Source organism: Ixodes scapularis, unplaced genomic scaffold (genome assembly GCF_016920785.2).
Source record: "Ixodes scapularis isolate PalLabHiFi unplaced genomic scaffold, ASM1692078v2 PGA_scaffold3__209_contigs__length_174095766, whole genome shotgun sequence".
Classification (NCBI taxonomy): Eukaryota; Metazoa; Arthropoda; class Arachnida; order Ixodida; family Ixodidae; genus Ixodes; species Ixodes scapularis.
The window spans coordinates 148024401-148044406 of NW_024609868.1; the positions used below are offsets into that span (position 1 = coordinate 148024401).

Genomic DNA, 20006 nt, shown 5'->3' on the forward strand with positions numbered 1-20006 from the left:
CAGCATTTCTCAAGATGCAGGCGTGTGTTTCTTCAGTAGTAAGAAAAACAAAAACGGAGTCGTAATGCCTTACGAGCTTTAATGCATATCATATGGTGTCGATACCTCCACAACCTTATTTTACTTTCTCTCTCCTTCTTTCTCTTTCTTTCTCAGCGTAGACACATCTTTATACAAGTAAGCGGGTTGTAGTAGACTAAGTGCTATTGCGTGCGTGATATCATCCTTTGATTAGAATGCAAGATATTTTATGTTCGAGCAATTAATAATATTCTATTCTTTACAATCCCACAGGTGGACTCCCAAAGAAATCCCCATGAGCCCTTACTCCGTGAGGTTCGGAACATATTCCTCAGTTCAGATAATTTTGTGACAAGGGCAGTGTTCTGGTTCCCATCTCTGAACAAGCTGATCGAATGGTTGCATCCGTTCACCAAATTGGCAAGAACTCTTAACAATATCACTCAGAACCTCAGCAAAGTAGTCCATATACGACGGAGTGGAATATCGCCTGATGTGCCGGACATGCTTCAACTGATGCTAGATGCTCAAACCGAAAAAGGCAGCAGTGCTGACGACCATGACGAGTATGAGCCGTTGATCGAAGATCGTCTGCTCATTGCAAACTGCTTCATATTTCTGCTAGGTGGCTTCGACACAACCGCCGTTGCACTGGCGTATATAATGCACATCCTGGCCAAGTACCCCGAAGAACAAGACAAGATTCTCCGCGAGATAACGGAAGCGTTCCCTGACAAAAAAGAACTGGGCTACGACGAACTCCACAGGCTCAAACGCCTGGAAATGGTGATCAGCGAGAGCTTGCGCTTGTACCCTGTGATTGTGACCTTCGTGTCTCGGAACTGCCAGCAAGACATCACGGTGATGGGTCAGTTCATCCCGGCCGGTGCCAACGTGACTCTTCCGGTGTGGCACCTTCACCACAGCGCCGAACATTGGCCGGACCCTCTTAAATTCGACCCTGAGAGATTCAACGAGGACAAAGGGAAGCCCCATGTGGGGGCCTACCTTCCCTTCGGACTCGGTCCTCGCGCGTGCATCGGCAAGCGCTTTGCGATGCTCGAGCTGAAAGCAACTGTCTGCAAGGTCCTGCGTAGCTTCAGAGTGGTACAGTGTGAGGAGACGCAGGACCCATTAAAAGTGGTCGTTCCGAACGCTACTGCGTACCCGAAAGATGGGGTTAAGTTGAAGTTAGAACTGCGAAACCCGTGAATATTTGATTGCAGAATTGTCGCTTTCTAAAGGGGCCCTGCAATCATATTTAAGCGTCTACCTTTTTTGCTTTTTCCACGTCTCTTGGGGTTCGGGCAAGCCAGCGGGCACGGAGAGAGTAACTAAATATCAGTGCATCATATTTTCACCGGGCGACGCGGAAACCTCCTCCACCTACGAGGGCGACCCGCGTTGCCGAAAGCACGCAATATGTGACGTCTTTGGTCCTGGGCTTACTACTGGTCAAAGCCGCTAGAAGCTTCTTTTTAGTCGAAATACAAAACATAAGTGGCGCGAACCGTTTCAATTATTTATAGAAGTACTTTTTGTTCAGTATTTTAGATCAGACAAGAAACAAATGCAGTTTATAAAGTACGGAAACAAGAAATGACCCGTCGACATACCCGCCACCAAGCGATGGAAAAGGCGGCGCATACTAGAAAAGAGTAGTGGGATCAGGCGCCGACACGGAAAGATCCCGGATGTACGCGGCGGCGCTGCGGTCGTTTACGGACTGGAGGATCCGACCGGCTCCGAGCGTTCCGAAGGCCTTCAGCGAGTAGCTTTGTCTTGCGTTCTGGCCATTTCGCGGTACGGCAGCGTGAAGTGGCTCCCATTCTGAACTGGTTTTTACCCCGTGTTTGCTGTCGTTTGTGGCCAATGAAGTGTCATGCCGAATTAATGTTTAATCGCGCAGCAAATGCAATGAGAGCCGCTCTGGCTGCCCACTGCGTACAGCTTATCCAGAACACGCTTTAGTGGCGCCCCCTCGCGCCGTGGACACGCAGTGCGGCAGCCGTGAGCGCTCGCTAAGCTGACTATCCCTCCTCTAGTTCACGGCCACTCAAGCACCCAAGGACGTCATGAGGGAGGTTATTTTTTGCTTGTTTTTGTAATTTTAATTTGCCTCTAACTTTTAAAATAAAGTGAAATTCGAGAAAAGAAAAGTTACATTACGTTACTACGGTCAGTGCGCTCAGGTTTGGTGCAAATTAAAAACCAGTAAAAAAGTGCTTGCTGGGCCCCTTTAAGGCATCGGCTCGGTGCATTTTCTGGCAATCTTTTTAACCATATAATGATGACGGTATTCAAGTAACAGATTCCTTCATCGGGTGCTCTTAACTGCATTCGAATTAAGAAGACACCGAAAAAAACGCCAAAAACTCCAAAATAAGTGAACGGCACATAGCACGCGAGGCTTGATTTGCAAGTTGATACTCGCTTAAGAAGTGCGGTTAAGTTAACTGCAGTTCATTTGTCGCTTGATTGTACATAAGAGCTTTCTACTGTCCAAGTAAGAACTAATACATTTGACGTAACGAGGTGTTACGTGAAAAGGTGCACGAGTAAACGAGGATCCCTATCACCTATTTGGTTTTTAGCGTATTTGGAGATTTACTTCAGATGCAAACGGCCCAGTACAGATTGCAACGGTCTTAACAGAAGTTTCAATGAAGTGCTTCCTTTAAAATTAGCTCAAATTATTCATCTGACCCAAAGGGAGTCCAAACTGTTACGGGATTTTCTAGAGCTAGTTCCCATACTAGTTAATATGGTTGTCTGAAATTTTTACAAAACACGAACGTAAAGCAGTGAACAAGGACAGCGGTGACCTTGCTCACTTCTTTACCTTCGTATTTCGTAAAACTCAGCTGTTCACATTAAAAAAGTTTGAAAAACATGCAAAGCGTAAACCAAGGTTTGTGAAATATTGCGTCGCTTCTTCAGCTTAGATGATGATCAACATTTCATTTTGGAGAAATACCTCTAGTAGATTGAAAGAAGCCCATAACGTTTTCTCTATTACATCGGCTAATTGTCATTTTAACGTTGGAAATAAATGTTTGTTGGATAATAAAAGGGAAGAGAGTATTGATTGTTTTATACATTTACATTATTCTATACTTTCATACACGTGACACAGCAATCAAAGAATCAGATTATATCAACATTTTGCGAATTATTTTTATTAGTTAAATATTTGTGCATAAGGGTTGTAAAGATATTGAATTTTTGGTTTATTCTAGTCTCCTTCTTTTTTAATAATTGTCATGACCATTAGCTCTTCAACAACAGCAATAGTATTCTTTTCCTTTATCGCTTAGATATCTAAGCGAGCTATGCAACTGATTGCGAATATGACTTCAGAGTTTTAATGAGCCCAAACTTCAATAAGCTGGACCTACCCGTACGCTTTAGAAGGACACAAGATTGAGCTTTTAAACTATTTACGATAAATATGGTAATGCAGCGATGCACCGGAGCCTTTACACTATATCACTAGTTGCCCACAGTGTTGCCAAAAGTACAGAGGTAAAAGCGTAACCCAGGCAGTATTAGAGGAGGGAGGAACTGCCCCCTCCTGACCCGGATCGTGTTTCGTATGTCCCAGACGTCGTTTCACTATCGTTCTTCTCGCACATGACTTCCGGGACACTGCGCCCAGCTAGTGACATAAATAATAGCTTCGCGGCCTCGGAAGCAAGCCAAAAATTAATAAATAGTCCCATGACCATAACAGATTCTACTCAATCTGTTACAAGTAACAAAATTATTTAAGGTCCATTACACTCTCAGAAAAAAGGAAGCCTATGTTACTACTTTTGGGGTGGTGAAACGTTGTCACAAATATAACTACCCCTAGGATAAAAAGGAGGACTCCATACCTAGTAGAAAAAACAGGCAGTAAAATTTGGCTACCTCCTAAAGCAACATGGCCCCCGGTAAGCGATGCTCGAATTCCCCGATAAGGCCTAGCGAACAGGACGGCTTTTTGGCCGAGGAATAGAATAGAGCACTTAAATCTATTTGACGTCTTCCAAATGTCATGAAACACTCCAAACAACCGTCCCCAAACACCAATACCTTGCCTACATCCTGTAAAGACGGCAGTGTGCAAGCCGGAATCACTGCGATTGCGCCCGACGGAATCTCGCCAGATTTACAGTATTTTTACCGCCGGCAGAGAACGCTCGAAAAAAAAAATTGTTACGCGAGGAATATATATGCTGCTTTTATTGAACAAACAATCGCTGGGCACCTTTCTTCGATACCGACCAGAGGCGTTCAGCTCGCACCCACGCTACCGCTATTTGTTTATTTTTATCTCTTTGTTTGTGCCTACCTCTACCGACGTGGTTATCCATTCGTGTCTGTGTATGCCTGCATTTCGCGGCTCCTTGACACAGAACGAGCATTTAGGTGGCTGAGTGGCACAGTAATTACGATTGTTATCCGGCTGAGAGGTAGGAATAGTAGTGGCCCACAGGCCAGCTGTTTTTAAATCAGTACATACATGTCTGCTCAACGCCGAGCTTCTTGAATCAGGCGGCAGCATGCGCCACTTAGAAAGGGTAGTAGTAACCGCTAGATGGCGCAAATTTTTTTTTATTGTAGACTTCCTGAGACAACCATTTATACACCAACTCATACATAGAACGAACACCAACCAACGAACAAAACACTGTTACAGGCACATTCCTGTCACCAGTACAAGGCACAAACTCCAACGCCACACCTCCGCGACACTCTACCCTAGCCATCCTACCCACTCGATTCGTATAGATGCATTACTATTTTTTTACAATGATTGGGCAAAAGAGTGGCATCCTTAACGAAAAACACCAGTATAACCTTTCACAGCATGGATTATGAAACTGGAAATCTAACTGGAATTGTTTCTGGAAATTTGAAATTCAGTTTGCAGACAAAGGAATTATTTCCGAAAACCAGAAATCCAGACGGAATCCAACTAGATTTTCAGTTTCATAATCCAGATGGCAAAAATTTGTACGGGTCTTTTCAGTAGGGAATGTTTACCAGATGAATGCAAAGTGTATTTTTAAGTATTATTTGCATACAACTGCTATGTGTACTTGAATTGGCAGGCAAGACAGCTATCGTTGTCTAGCGGTTCGAAGTGCAACATGGTATGAAAGTAATCGGCTAAAGTAAGACGCAATTGCTCCCGGTCAGTTTCAGCTGCGATTCGCGCAGTGATAAGCTTACCCAAGCCATGTTTCATCTTGACCGAAGCAGGACCCGCGGAGGTATTGCGTCGGACACCCCCAAAGGGAGTGCCCTCGATTAGCACAAAACTATGCTAACTTACGCCTCGCATAACTGAGGTGGGACCCACAGGGGTATTGCAGGGGCCGCTCAAGCCCACTTTTTGCACACGTGGGCCTACATGGGTCCTCCTTCATCTGCTACCGTAGATTCTCTCGAATCCCTTGTTAGGTATCATACACGACTCATTGATAAATTATAAGTACGGTTACGAGTTTTCAGATAAATCAGAAAAAGAAACCGAAAGACACTCGCCAGTAAAGGTTTTCATCAATTCGAATTTGTACGAAAGACGCAGAATTCCGAGGTCAGAACGACCATTTAAAAACAAAAAGACGAGGTTTTCGAAATAATCTTCATTAAAGCACAGGGCCAGTGGTCCTAAGGAGATGGTACTGCAGTTTCCTTTAAAATTCAGAACTACTGACAAAAGAGGTTTCCCTTTTAGCTCGTGAACATTCCGTCCGTATAAAGTCATGATAAAGGAGTTTATTTTCTTGAAGTAAGAGCACAATACAATTGCTAATTTTAAGGAATTTGGAATATAATAAAAAAAACTGAGATAAACATCAAATTTTTAGGGAAAAAAATATCCAAAAGCACACCCTCCAAATTTCCCAAGGAAAAGAACAGAAAACGCAGAATCTTCGTTGTAGGAATAAAGTATACATTTTTCTATCAAATGCGTTCCTTCACAGGGCCACCTCATATGAACTCATATGAATTGAATATCAAATCATATAAATATGAAAGAAAATATAGTTATTGTGTAGGTGAACTGGTGAATATGAACCATGTCAAATTAACTAGAGACTGGGGTACAAGAGAAACATCAAAACGTAGAAGGAACAGAAAATAGACAATACGACGTGTGTCTATTTTCGACGCCGTTCGCTCTTTTTGTTTTTCGCTTCTACGTTTCAATGTCTCTCTTCTACCCCAACCTCAGGTTAATTCAACATGGCATGTAAATATATAATTTCAATCTACGCCATATCTTATCATACTCACGATGGACTTCTATATAGGTTCATATGTGGTACTGAGAAACAATACGATAGGATGCGAACTTTTTTTTCACCATAGTTACCGCTGGAGAAAGGGAGGCCGCAGAAATGCGTCCTGACGAAGCTCCACCTTCTTACAATGGAATACAGTCATTACGCTACAAATATATTACACGTTCAGAAAATAAAAAAAAAATGAAATGCGCGCTTAACGTGGTAAGAAAAAGGTCAAGTGAAGGAGTGAAATATTCTGCAGCTGGATAGTTACATCACGTCTACATTGCAATCAAAATAGCCGTTCTGTGGAAGAGGCAAGGAATAATTTATTATCTGCGTTCAATATCTCGGTCTACACTTTGGAAGCTGCCGAGGCTGCTGATCTAGACAAGTGACTCCTATTTTTTTTATTTTAAGTTAGAAATCGGAACAAATGTATTGGAGTGCCCATATGCCGTATGCTTACACGCAATGATATACATTTCATTCTTGACCGTGGATCCCAGTTTAACTGTGTCTTGCTTGACTTTTGTGAGGCATCAACAAAGTTTCTCATGAACTTCTAATTTTTAAACATAGTAAACTTAAGATAGACCCGAATGTTCTGTCATGGACTAAATGATTCCTAACTTATCGTTCTATTTTGCTTACTAGCAATGAAGCTAATTTCTGTCCCAGTCCCGTTACTTCTGGCGTTCCCCAAGGGTCCGTTCTATGGCTCCTTTAATTTCTTATTTATATTAATGACCTAACCACCTGTGTGTCATCATCCATTAGTTTATTCGCCGACGACTGTGTAATCTACCGTGAAATTACTAACGAATCTGATAAAGCACTTCTTCAAGGTGACCTATGCGTGGTATCCGACTGGTGTAACGTCCCTGAAATGTCTCTTAATACTAACAAATGTGAAGCTATGAATGTCTCTCGTGGTAATAAGTCCCCATCGTCATACTCAATTTGGAACACTCCTCTGCAGTTTGTGTCTTCGTATGAATATCTTGGTGTATATATTACTTCTGACATTTCATGGAAAGTTCGTACTGATCACATTGTCGCCAACACTAATTCCATGCTTGGATATCTAAAAAGAAATTGCTCTTCAGTACCTGTATCCTTAAAACTACTTTTGTACAAAGCTCTAGTCCACTCAAGCCTCTAGTAGGCCTCAGCAATCTGGGATCTCGGTCAAACAACGCTCATGAATAACATGGAAGCCACGCAAAAATCGTGCAGTACGTTTCATTTTCTGCAACTATACCATCGCACGGCTAGTGTTTCATCAATGTAAACAACTATATCTCTGCCTGTTCTTTCATTACGTCGAAAAATATCACGCCTATGGCTGCTTTACAAAATTGGTCATTCTAAGAAACTAGGAACAGCGGCTCACTGAAGGACAGGCTATTTCTAAGCCAATCTGTTATTTCTTCGCGATCATCATTTTAAGGTCGGGAACTTAAATCCTTCATTCCTCGAACGTCCTCTGATTGGGACCACCTTCCCGCATCTTTTGTAAACATATACCATTCATTGATTTATTTAGAGCTGCATTAGTTTATAATTTTTGCTAATACACTTTGAGAAAAAAAGGACATATTTTACACCCTTCGCGCTGACTTGGAACCGACATTTTCAGAAAAAAAGGGCATATTTTACGCCCTTCGTCCCATATACTACATCCCAAAACTTCAGTTCAACGAACAGCGCGCTGACTTGGAACCGACGGTACCAGCTTTCACGAGGGGCTTGATAGCCGAGTGGTCCAACCTATTAAAACAGCTAATGTACGTGTTAGTGATTACAAAAAAGTAATCGGGGTTCTCTTGGCCCTACTGCAAAACCGCAGTGTTTTTTTTTTCCTGTGGTCTTTGATGTGTACTTTAACTGCTTAACGGGGTATGTCTCACCGTTCTCAAGCCTCTCGTAAAAGTTGGGGCCGTCTGTTCTACGTCAGTGCACTGCAAGTCGAACTTAAGTTTCGGGGTGTCGTATATCGAACAAGGGGTGTAAAAATACACCCTTTCTTTCTGAGAGTGTAGACCTTAGGCTGAATTTTTTTTTTTTTTTCAGTCTCGTAGAAGTGCGAAAAAAGCCTTCGTTTTTTTTTTTATTGTTCTTGTTTTGTTGCTGTTCTTGTCCACTCCCCTCTATAATTCCCGCCGGGTCCCGAGGGTACTAAAATAAGTAAATAAATAAATATATAGTTAAACGATAATTACAATGATGGTTTACCATAAAGAGAAGCTGTAGAGGTTTTCAAAGAAAAACAGTTTGAGGTGAATTCTTAAGAACTTTTATCCTGCGAAGATGAATATCACGCTCGTTTTCTCCAAAGAAATAACTAAACCCGAGAAAAAGCAATAAAAACCTCCATCCATTCCTTGCGTCAAACCAGATCTTTCAGCCACCAAGCGCGTGTCGCTGGTGCGGGCAGCACGTGCAATTGCAAGCTTGTCAGGTGTGTTCCCCCACACTGATACCAGTCGTGATGTATTTTACTGACCTTTTCGAAAATAGCAAGATAGGGCGTGCTTAGCTTTGACAGGCGCTGAAGGTGCGCAAGAGCGAACATTCCGAAAACTCTGGACAGGACGTCACGCTCTGGGAAGGACAGGAAAATATTGTTTTGCAGCCTCCGTGCTCCAAATTGAAAGAGAGTCTCAATGGACGTAATCCTTGAGGCGAGATGAAGATTTCCTGAAATACAGAACCACTTCAGTTTCCCTTTAGGGATTATTTATAATTTATTTAAACAATGATTGTGTTGGGTATATTGAAAAAGCATTTCATATTATGTTTATTGACTTTTTCTGCAACAAATATGTGTTATGTAGATTAGAAAAAAGATGTATTGCCCCATGTCAACTGTGTTTATGTCAATTCACTTGAGCCCATTCAATCTGTCGCTGGTCAGTTTGTCCCTGGAAAATTACAATCGCTTCTTAAGCACAAATAAAATAGAGAAATAGTTCTACCGTTTTTTGTTTTTGTTTAAGGAGCGCCGTAGAATTTTTTTTGTTTAACCATACATTTTGGCTTAATCATACTAACAATCACCAAATTAAATCTATCTGCGAACAGATTATTCTTGTATTGATTGAAAATATGCCTCCAGGAGAGGTATTTTAAACACTAATTAATTGTGTGTACCACATCAAAGTGGAATTTATTAACACTAGAAGTGGTGTGCCGTGACAATGCTGATGCGTTTTAAAATGCAGCGTGCATTTTGAAACAAAATAATGCTCAAAAGACGCTGCGGGTTTTCCTGAAATAAATGAAGGAATAAAAATTAAAATTCTTCAGCTACAGTAACACACTTGGAAATGAAACGACGAATGAAATAAAATATTTTTGTGTGTGTTGGGGGGGAGAACGTGTCTCTGCTTGTTAACAATTCCTGTGATAAACGGTTAGATCGAATAAATGATAAGCCACGCTAAGTGGGAGAACTCAGCAGCACTTGAAAATAGATCGATAAACGAGGGGATGATGAAAGAACGTTGCAATATCTCGGCTGTCGATAGAACGCCCAAGCCCTGTCTATTTTTCGCAGCTAATCTTGTCTCCTTCACGTATGAGTGCACCAAGTTGTCAAGGTTCGATCTTGATAAAAAAATGGTATATACCAAATTGTTTTCTGGCCCTCTTAATCTGCCTATAAACGCTAGTGATGCATAGCGACCAGCTTTCTTCATTTTTTGCCAGCCTCCCGTTTGGGTCCTGATGCGCATCACACCGAAAGGCGGTCGTTCTATCGGAACTCAATGGTGCACGTTAAAGAAAAACTGAAATCGTCCCCCCCTCCCCCCGGAAAAAAAAAAAGAAGATGTATTTTTTGATTTAGCGTCTTTTCGTCCCTTCGAATTTGAATATTACAGGCATTTGACCCGACAGTATCAACAGACGTGAGAAAAAAAAAACAAAAAAAAAACACGAAAAACCAACCTTTGGGTGTGACTTTCATACCCAGAGATTTCATCTGTCTTGCGCGTGCAGCTTGTGAGGGAGCGCTTGCAGCACTTTTGACTGCTCGGGTAAGGCTCGGGGAAAGCGCGGAAATGTTAAGATCTCGGTATTTGACGTCATGAATTTCTTCTTGCACCGAACACGACGAGCAGGACGGGGTTTCAGCGATATCTTGAAAGCACTGTTCTGGCTACTTGGTGCGTCAATTGAGAATATAATTTTGATATTCGCAATCCTCGAGGCCAGATAGAGACGATTTAAAAGATTTCTTTTTCTCAGACACAGTACCGCAACGTTAAGACTAGTAGCGCACTAACCGAAGTGCGCATCAGCAGCCGAAACACGACAAGTCATCTCAAACCATAAATTTGACATTTGGCTCCAAATTTAATTTTAGGTGAAACTGTGTTTCACAAGATAACCCGAACACTCATTTCTCGGGTATCTCATATGTCCAACACCTAAGTATTCAATTAACATTTTTAACTAATAAACTTTATAAAAAAATTGGGCAAGTTTATTCAGTTTAAAAGCCTCCTATTCTTCGAAGTGTCGTCATTCCAAAAAAAGGACGATTCCTTCCAAATATAACCTGTCATTTTTCTTTAATCTCATACCTACGTTACTAACCTTTATGTTTATTTTTAACCCCGTGTTGCGCTTTTTTTATGTCTTCCTTTTAAAACCAGAAGGCAAAAAAAAAAAAAATTTGCTAGGCATTTTTAGGCAGCAATATAACACTACTGAAATACAATCGCCTCAACGGCTTTGTGCAGCCCTCAGTGATATTAACTGCATTTCAATATATTCTTCCAGACAAGATGTCTCAGAGCGCATCTCCTTGAAGCGCGCGTACCTAAGTCTAAGTCATTGCATCATTTTTGTTTTTCACCTCGTTATCAAGGAAATTCACAGCGTACTTGTGAGTACTAAGGGTCACGAGACTATTTGTACCGATAAGAGCACAAATTCTTTCGTAACCTTCTCTGCATAAGTTTGAGAGAAAGAAGGTGCGATAGCAGCACGACGCTTATCACTTTCCCCCAACCCCTTTGATTTAAACAGCGGTGGCTGGAGTGGACTTCGCACTGCGTCGGTCGGCATAACTAGTCCCGTGACTCTTAGTGTTCAGGTCGAAAGTATTCCTTCGATAACGAGGTTGTATAAAGATATGTCAGCTGTGGAGGCTCAGTGATCCGAATCCAAGTGCTTGGCTGTCCATGCGAAGGAGCTCCATTCACCCGCTCCACGAGGTATGTACTACTGTGCCAGTAACGAAGATTCGTACAATACTTTTTGTCTGAAATATAACGCTGTTATGATTCTGTTACTATGTAGCATACAAGATCCACCGCGAAGTTCAAGCAAATTACTATTTAAGTTTCCTTAATGTTTATTACATCGCATTGGAATCTGCTGACAATATTTATTTATCAACACTGTAGGTCATTCAAGACCCTAACAGAACTGGACATTTGTGCAGACCAGAAGGACTACAGTGGTATAAGAGATTCGCAATAAATAGAAAGAAAAAGAAGACGCATGAGCGGAATGTTAGGCTAGTGCAGAGAAGTGAGAGTCTCAGCAAAAGACTGGGCTGGTGTACTATTTACGATTTCTTCTGGTAACTTATTCTACTCATCAATAACGTGGGGGAAGAAGGAATATTGAAATGTGTTGTTTTTTGCTGAATACGCCCTGATCGTCTTGTTGTGGTTGGTTCGCTTTGAGTACACAAAGGGGCCTTGGGGTATTTTTCTTGTGCTATATTTATTTGTTGTTGGTGCAGTGCGTACAAAAACTTTAGGCTTGCAATTTTTCTTAGATCTTTTAGGGTGTCCAACTTTGCGTTAGCAAGCATAGCGGTAACGCTAGCCCTCCATAAGTAATTAGAATAGATGAACCTTACTGCGATCCTTTGAACTTTTTCTAGCTTATTGACAAGGTAATCCTGATACGGATTCCAGATAATACTGGCATATTTCAACACTGGTCTGACCAGTGTCGTGTATGCGACAGTTTAGCTGCAGACAAAAAGTTTTTCTTTTCTTTTATTTCCTTCTCAAGCAGCCCAATTTCTTAAATGCATTAACGCATACGTTTGTGACATGGGCCTTGAACTTAAGGTTACTGGATGCTGTAACTCCCAGGTACTTTATTTCATTTACTTTATTAATGGTTTTATTATCTAACATATATGATAAGTCTAACGGGCTTTTCTTGTTGGTGATAGGATATATTAAACACTTAGGTAAAAAGTGAATATCTTTTTAACCAGATTTTACTAGAACTGTTTAAGAATGTACTCATATCAGAAAGGGCGAGTTTATTTTATAAAATATTTTATTAGTGCGCTTAGGGCCCCTGATAGTCTTCAAATTAAAACGAAAAGGGGATAATAGGAGTCACAAATTCAGAAGCTTTACTTTGTATAAAAGTGTCCGCGGTATGGTACAGCAACACCGTTTAGTTTAACGTGTGCAGAAAGGCGCGCTCGAATAAGATGAGTATTTTCTGCATATTGGTAAAGGTGTTGACAGATCCCGGACTAAACCCGCGGTGTGCACGGTAGTGATGTACAGGGTGAAACAAGGAGACGCCAGGCTCTTTAAATCGACCGGAAAATTCGGTTTCTTAACCTATCGCGTTACGACTTTCTGCAGCGTTGCCCACAGATGGTGCATTTTTTTTTTGTAAAATTTGCGAAGAGCTAACTTACCTGAGGAAAAAGTAAAGAAAGAAAAAGGCTTAGCTCCTATGGAAACGCAGCGACGCCACCGGTCTGCAAACAACACGGCGCCGTTTCGCACGGGAGACAAGAGATGGCGCAAGCGGTCGCGACGCCAACTGCCGCCAACGAACGAGCAGACGACGCCGAGAGCCGGCCCTTTTGCAGACAAGGAACTGCAGTTCCTTGCTGTTACCGCGCCTGTCTTTTTTGTTTCTGCGACTGTCGCCGCCTGCGCAACGCGCGCCGCTTTTGAGTCGAAAAGATCGTCTGCTAAAAAGGCCTGCTCTCGGCGCCGTATGCTCGTTCGTTGGCGGCGTTTGTTGCACCATCTCTTGTCTCCCGTGCAAAACGGCGCCGTGTTGTTTGCAGACCGGTGGCGTGCTGCGTTTCCATAGGAGCTAAGCCTTTTTCTTTCTTTACTTTTTCCTCAGGTAAATTCGCTCTTCGCAAGTTTTACAAAAAAAAAAATGCACCATCTGTGGTAAACGCTGCACAAAGTCGTATCGCGATAGGTTAAGAAACCGAATTTTCCGGTCGATTTAAAGAGCCTGGCGTCTCCTTGTTTCACCCTGCAGTGCTTTCCAAGTTTAACGCTGCCACTTGGTTCCCGAGACATTAATTTCGGGCCGGCCACGAAGAGCAAATCAACCCCAGGAGTAGTAGGTGCAAAACACAAACTATTTGGCGGCAAGATGCATCGTGGTTTGGAGCGGACCAGTAAAAAGAAAAGTTGGAACCAACTGCCACATTCCATATTGTTTCAGTACAGGCTCTATGTGACTGACGCTCGGCTGCTCGAGCTGAAATTGCCGCGGACATAAGCCGCACACACTGACACATATAAACTCGCTGCAGATATCAGACTACTTAGACAAAAAATCCCATAAAACCTTTCGGTACACTTTTTGTGGTTTATAGCGCACGATTCTCGTACAACGTATTCTTTAAAATGCTGTTTGGGTGTAATGAAGTTACTCAAACGTGCACGCAGAACCTCCAACAATATGAAAGACCAACTCGGAGCGCTTGGCCGAGACAGGGAGGGGGGGGGGGGGGGGGGGTGTGCGTTGTGGGCAGCTCCATATCGCTCCGCAGGGAGCGAGGCATGATAATGCTGCCCTGCAGAATCGGGCGCACTGAGGGAGCATTGTCTCAGTCGAGCCCTCCGAGTGAGTCTTTCAGATTGGTGAAGACGCCTAACGCAGAGGCATATCGCTAGCCTATAGTGACAAGCTTGAAGACGCGGGTTTTTACTTATGTCTGTTTCCCTAAATCATCGTCAAAATAGGTACAAAAAGAAAACACTCGCGCTTCTAGTGACGATATGAAATTTCTGGAAATGTACGAACCAAGCGAGAGAGCCGTGGCCAGAGTAAATATAAAGTATACAAAGATTTGGAAGGTGGATTTAAAATGTTTTCAAACCGGTCACGAAGAGTGCGACCAAACGAAGCATGAACGGCCCCAAAACTCATGACGCTGAAATTTCAACTCGTTTCATTCACAGTGACACCAGCCCGAAGCCATGGTGGGATTTCTCTTGAAAGTCCTGCTGGCAGCAGCGGCTGTTCTCCTCACCTGTGTCATCTGGTGGATTCGTGACAGGCGTCGAAAACACACCTTCTTCAGGGATCTGGGCGTCCCTGGGCCGAAGCCGACTCTTCTCTGGGGAAACAGGAAGCAGCTTAGTGAAGACACTATTAAGGTGTGTCACTCTACTGTTTTGCACTCTGGGTTTAACTGAAGCCTCCGAATATTTCCGAGGCGCTTCAGTCTAATAATGGCATTCTTCATACCTAATGCGGTGTTGGCGATGTTTCCCCAAGTAATACAGAAGGTGTCCAAATGAAAGCTCACCCTGTTGTGTGGGGTACTACTAAAGAAGGAAACAAAGAGGTACGAGGGAGGTAGATACCAATAGAAAGAACTCCTGACATAGTATTTGAATTCAATTTCTCACCAGCACCACTATCTTTGTAATAGAGCGCACCGGGGAAGAAAAATCGTACGGCGTTGTGGGGTTCCCCAAGCTTTAATCGGCCATTACGGGGCGGCGTCTGTTCCGACGGACGTTTGAAAGAAGTTCATCTGAAAAGAATACTATCAAGGACTGGTATGATCATTTCTTTCTATAGCGTAATTTTTTTTTAGCGGAAGATTTTTATTTTTGTTTTCCGTCCGTTCGTCCGACTTTCCCCTGTTAGATTTAGCAAGAAATTTGACGTGGACGTAACCCGACGTTGTCTGATGTCAGGTCATATTACACCGTGCCGTCAAGGAGTCAAGTGCTGGTGTTACGAGATGCCATGATGTCACGTTGCGTCAAATCGTGTTAGGCTAAATTTCCCGCCAAATTTAGCTGGTAAATTGACGTCGCGTGACCTGCAGAGTCATGTGAGGTCAGATCGCGTGACGCCATAACGTAACGTTGTCAAATCCTGGTTTTACGTGATACTATTACAACCCGTTATGTAGGTCATGACTGTGGTTTCCCCGCTAGCCGCGCAATCAAAAAAACGTGGCCATTTTTTACTCCCCAAATGGGCCAGCTACCGTCACTGATCTCTACTATAGGGGGCTGGATAGCGCATAGCCGCTCTCCGAGCAGGGTACAAGTGAAGCCACCGGAAGTTCGATGCCTCTCCCGGAAGTCGGGCGTCTGCTGGGCTTCCTAGTCCGTTCAGTCGATGTTTTGGTTCATACTTTCCTGTGTCTTTCAGTGGGTTTTAATAATCCTGGTCCGAATTAAATACCGAAAATGAGGCATTGGAACTTCGGACACATGTAAACTTGATCAACAAGAATCGCAAAATGTTTACATTGAATGGCTTCCCCTGATACTTCTCGGGCCTGCATGCGCTCTTACTGCGCAACAAGCAGGCTCTCTTGAGGTGACAAGCGAAAATCCAGCGCCCTAGACGCTTTTTGAACCAGCACTCGGAAGGGTTACAAAGCCTGCCAAATGGTTACTTCTGGGACAAGCCGCTTGGTGGCTTCATACCTGTTTGCTCCGGTTACTTCGGGTGGTTTCATACCTGTTTGCTCGATGCGCCATCCAGCCCCCTATAATAGAGGTCAGTGGTTACCGTCTTCAAACCAATCGAAAACATCGCTCATTTAATGGATTATCGGACTTTTGAATATAAGGCTTTTTTTTTAGATTGGTCGTGCGCAGAGGGGTAAAAAGCCAGTGCGATAAATGAAGTGGAAAAAGCTATGGCGCCAGAAAGAGTTGAGGTTATCGGCGCACTATCAGGTTTGCTCAGCGACTCCAGCGCCCCAATAGTGACTGCTGCGGTGGCTAATTTTACACATCACGTAAGTAGCTCTTCATATATTGTTGTGCATCTCATTTTAACGCGATAGCGTTAAGCAGCTCGTGTCACACAAAAGCCGGCGTCAGCGTTGCTGGGACGGGAAAATCCTGATAGGTCGATAGGCTCATGGCGTCACAAGCACATGACCTAGCGCGCGTACTTCAAACTACCGACAACGCTCACGTGAAACATGGCGTCACGCGTGAAATAAAAGTGATCAAAACACGACAAGTAATGCGAATTAAATGTCGCCGCACGTCTCAGAGAATTTTCGCCGGGATTCGATCCCGCGACCCTTTGGTTGCGAGCCCGACACGCTGCTGATTAGGCCTCGTAGACACGCTTCCATGGTTTGGGAGCGAGCGGGAGTTGATATGTTTACCTATCGCGTTCCACTCTTATATGTGAAGCTTAACCGTTCTCATGTAATTCTTGTGTCTAATTTCCTTTTCCTGTAATACACCGCAGATATAAGTGATAAATGACATACACACCTTGCATTAGTCACTATCTTAGCCATTCAAAGAAAGTTAAATTAAAAATTGGCTCCAGAAAGCACTATTGCTCGTTATCGATGAATTGCGATAGCCTTCGTCATGAGACTCACGACGCAGCTCACTGTGAATACGACGACGCAAATCTTGGGTAAACACATTATTTTATTCATGGTTTACGACACAGTCGTTTTACGTCAGCAAGACTGCAGCGCACCACTTCGAAATCGAGTGATTGCTTCGTCTCTGTGCAATCGTTTAATGTTCTGTCTCTGCATGATCGTGTGATGTTCAAGCTCTTTTCCCACCATTGCAGCTTCGTGTGAGTGTCTTCTTTCCTCCCTATGTAATCGTTTAATGTTCAAGCTTTTTCACCACCATCATTGACCTGTACCAACTGGCTCAACTCAAACCGATAATTGTTTTGTAGCCTGGGTTTCAAATGCGAATGTGTGCGTACTGCCGCTCCGTGTCTGCTCGGTGCGGGTTTATCTGCTTGCTAGGACGACGCCGAGGAGGACGTCCTAGAGGACTACGTCTTAGACAACGTCCTAGGGAACTACGTCTACGACCACCTACCTCTAGGACGACCTCCAGGGTGATCACAAGGACGATCTCTAAGACGACCTCCAAGGCGACCTCAAGGACGACGTCTAGAATGACCTCTAGGACGATCTCTAGGACGATCTCAAAAGCGGCGTCTAGGACGGGCTCAAGGATGACCTTTAGGACGCCGTCGAGGACTGCGTCCGCATACGCGCACCACCTGCATATCCGGACGTCGCGCGTATGCGGACGTCCTGCGCATGCCGAGGCGCCGCGCACGTACTTCGTGATTTGAGGTCAGAGAACGTATCTTGAAAACCGGGTGAAGTAGCTAAAGAATGCTATCGCATCAAAAAAGACACATTTAGATACCTGGCAGTTCGAAGTCAATGCAGGATGTACAACTCGTAATGCCGCCTTGCTAATCAAGAATCGATATTGAAATACTACCTTGGTTTGAGGAGTCAGCTGGCGAAAACGGGACAAGTGGATGTCAGAGTTCGATGTTTTGCGTCCATCTGATTCACCATGGAGGACAATGTAGCCTACGACACGATCCCACACTCACGAGGAACATAAAAGTAGCGTCCATAAAGATGCAATGATATTACTAATATAATTGCTTATATCGCTTTGACCTCTGATTATTACCTGGGCCTAGACACTTTGTGAAATGCTGTCGTCGGGAGGCCTATAATATATTCAGTTTTACGTACACGTGTATCGTGGCCCGGGAGGCACTCACTTGATCGAATGACGTTTTAGCGAACGCCCACGTTTCATCGAACGACACTTTAGCGAATAGTGGGACGCCGCGAAGCGGCGTTTTCGGGTGGGCCAAATGAGTTCATATTTTTGTAATGAGTTGCCGCAGACTGTCGCCGCGAAGCGGCGTAAAGCGCAGCGCGACGGATGGGTTAACGCGCGCCCCGGTTATTCGCTAAAACGACCATTCGCTCAAATGTCGCCGTTCGCTAAAATGTCATTCGCTCTTCTGATATGAACCCATCGTGGCCCTACCTCTGCTTCATCAGTCATACGCAGTTGACGCTAACGCGTTGCAAGTAACGGTGTTACCGGTAACGCGTTACGCTTTCCGGTAACGTTGTAATGTACTCTTACATTTTCAAAGCAGTAACGGGTAACGTACTTAACGTTACTCATTTTGAATAACGTGTAACGTAGCTACGCTACTCGTCACGTTTTTCTCCAAGTTTCAAAAAAATCACGCTTCAAATTCTTTTTCTCTTTCTAAGCGCCAAGCTATATAAATTTGTAATCATTTTGCATTCTTTTGCGTACTTTCGTGTAAGTATTTACATTGAACAGTTAAAAGGACCAAGTAATTATGTTCAGGTTCTGAATGGACATAATGTTTCTTAAAATATGACGCTTATGCATAGATGTAACGTCAAAATTGTAAAACGTGTTAATTATAATTTAAAAACGGGACACGGAAGTAACATGCGCTACTTTTAACGGTAACGCGGCAACGCGTTCTTTTTACTTTGAGATAGGGAAGGTCGGTAATGCTTTCCTTTTATTTTCAAGTAACGAGTAGCGCATTTCGTTAATTTCATTCGGTAACGCATAACACACTAGTCTTACGATATACCATTATCCTGGTAACCGTACCCGGAAGACTCCTCCATACTGGAAAACTCCATAACTTGGAGGGTGAATGCTTTCTGTTAACCTGATACGTTGCAAATACTACATTTCACCAGAACACTGAACTTTTTTCTTATAAATAAATGGCTTGCACTTGTGGTCATCGCAGCATGCTGCTGCTCACTGCCACTTTTTCTTGAGAAGAAAAAAACGTTTGGTGATGGGAAATGTGTGTTGCGGAGGGTAGGAGATCAGGAGCAAGGCCACTAAAATAGAAGCTGATGTAATGTCCGTGTAAGCTATATATTTGAAAGAAACAAATTATTCTGGCTTGGTGCTGCGTTGTGAGGAAGGGCGCGAGCGTCTGGCACCACAAAAGCCCACTTCCTGGCACGATTGTTTGCGTAAATAAATTAGTCTTCGGGGCTAGCTCCCTGGTCTCTGACGTGCAACTTGTTCAAAAATAGTTTGTTTTTGTTTTTTCCACGCAAATTTAAGCTTCGCATGCCAAAGTTTCAGAACTAACCGATAATGCAGTAAAAAATGTTATAAGTTTTTTTTTTTTTAAGTTTCAATGAAAAAATAGGTTCGTTTTAGGTAACTGGCGTCATTCCGCTTCATGTACTTGAAGGCTTCGTCGGCCGCCCCCTTCCAATTGAAAATTAAAAAAAAAAAAAAAAAAAACATTCACACATTTTGAATCAGGTGACGGTAGGTTATAAAATTTTGGTATCTAGTTTTCACCTTTGCACCTACATTAGGAAAGAGGCTTATGGTGGTGAGTCCTTTATTTTTGCGGTGAGAACAAACGTGTAATTTTCCTAAGGGGGGACCCCTGAACCTACGGCGCCGAACAACGTTTACAACGTTTACAACGCACTATTCTCCTAGAATCATCTCCCAATTTTTCGAGCCTTTCTCTGTTTATTTGGCAATCAATTTTGGCGGTCACTTTATACCCAAAGACTTGGAATTTAAGCAAAAAAGAAAGGTGATCAAAGCTGGTGGGAGAACTTGAGGACGAACCTCA

General features: G+C 43.2%; 2 protein-coding genes across 2 annotated transcripts in view; both read left to right on the forward strand.

Annotated features, from left to right (window-relative positions):
* Positions 1-3095, forward strand: part of LOC8027128 (cytochrome P450 3A18) — a 43071-nt gene extending 39976 nt beyond the window's left edge. Inside the window, exons 5-6 of the mRNA XM_040222473.3 lie at positions 295-1260; positions 2263-3095. Of these exons, the coding sequence (XP_040078407.1) occupies positions 295-1233 (939 nt within the window). The 3' untranslated portion in view covers positions 1234-1260; positions 2263-3095. The remainder of the gene's footprint in view (positions 1-294; positions 1261-2262) is intronic.
* An 8229-nt stretch (positions 3096-11324) lies between these two features.
* The window catches only part of LOC8029725 (cytochrome P450 3A29), a 31758-nt gene continuing 23076 nt past the window's right edge, over positions 11325-20006 (forward strand). Inside the window, exons 1-2 of the mRNA XM_029980020.4 lie at positions 11325-11530; positions 14516-14713. Coding sequence (XP_029835880.2) covers positions 14534-14713 — 180 coding nt within the window. The 5' untranslated portion in view covers positions 11325-11530; positions 14516-14533. The remainder of the gene's footprint in view (positions 11531-14515; positions 14714-20006) is intronic.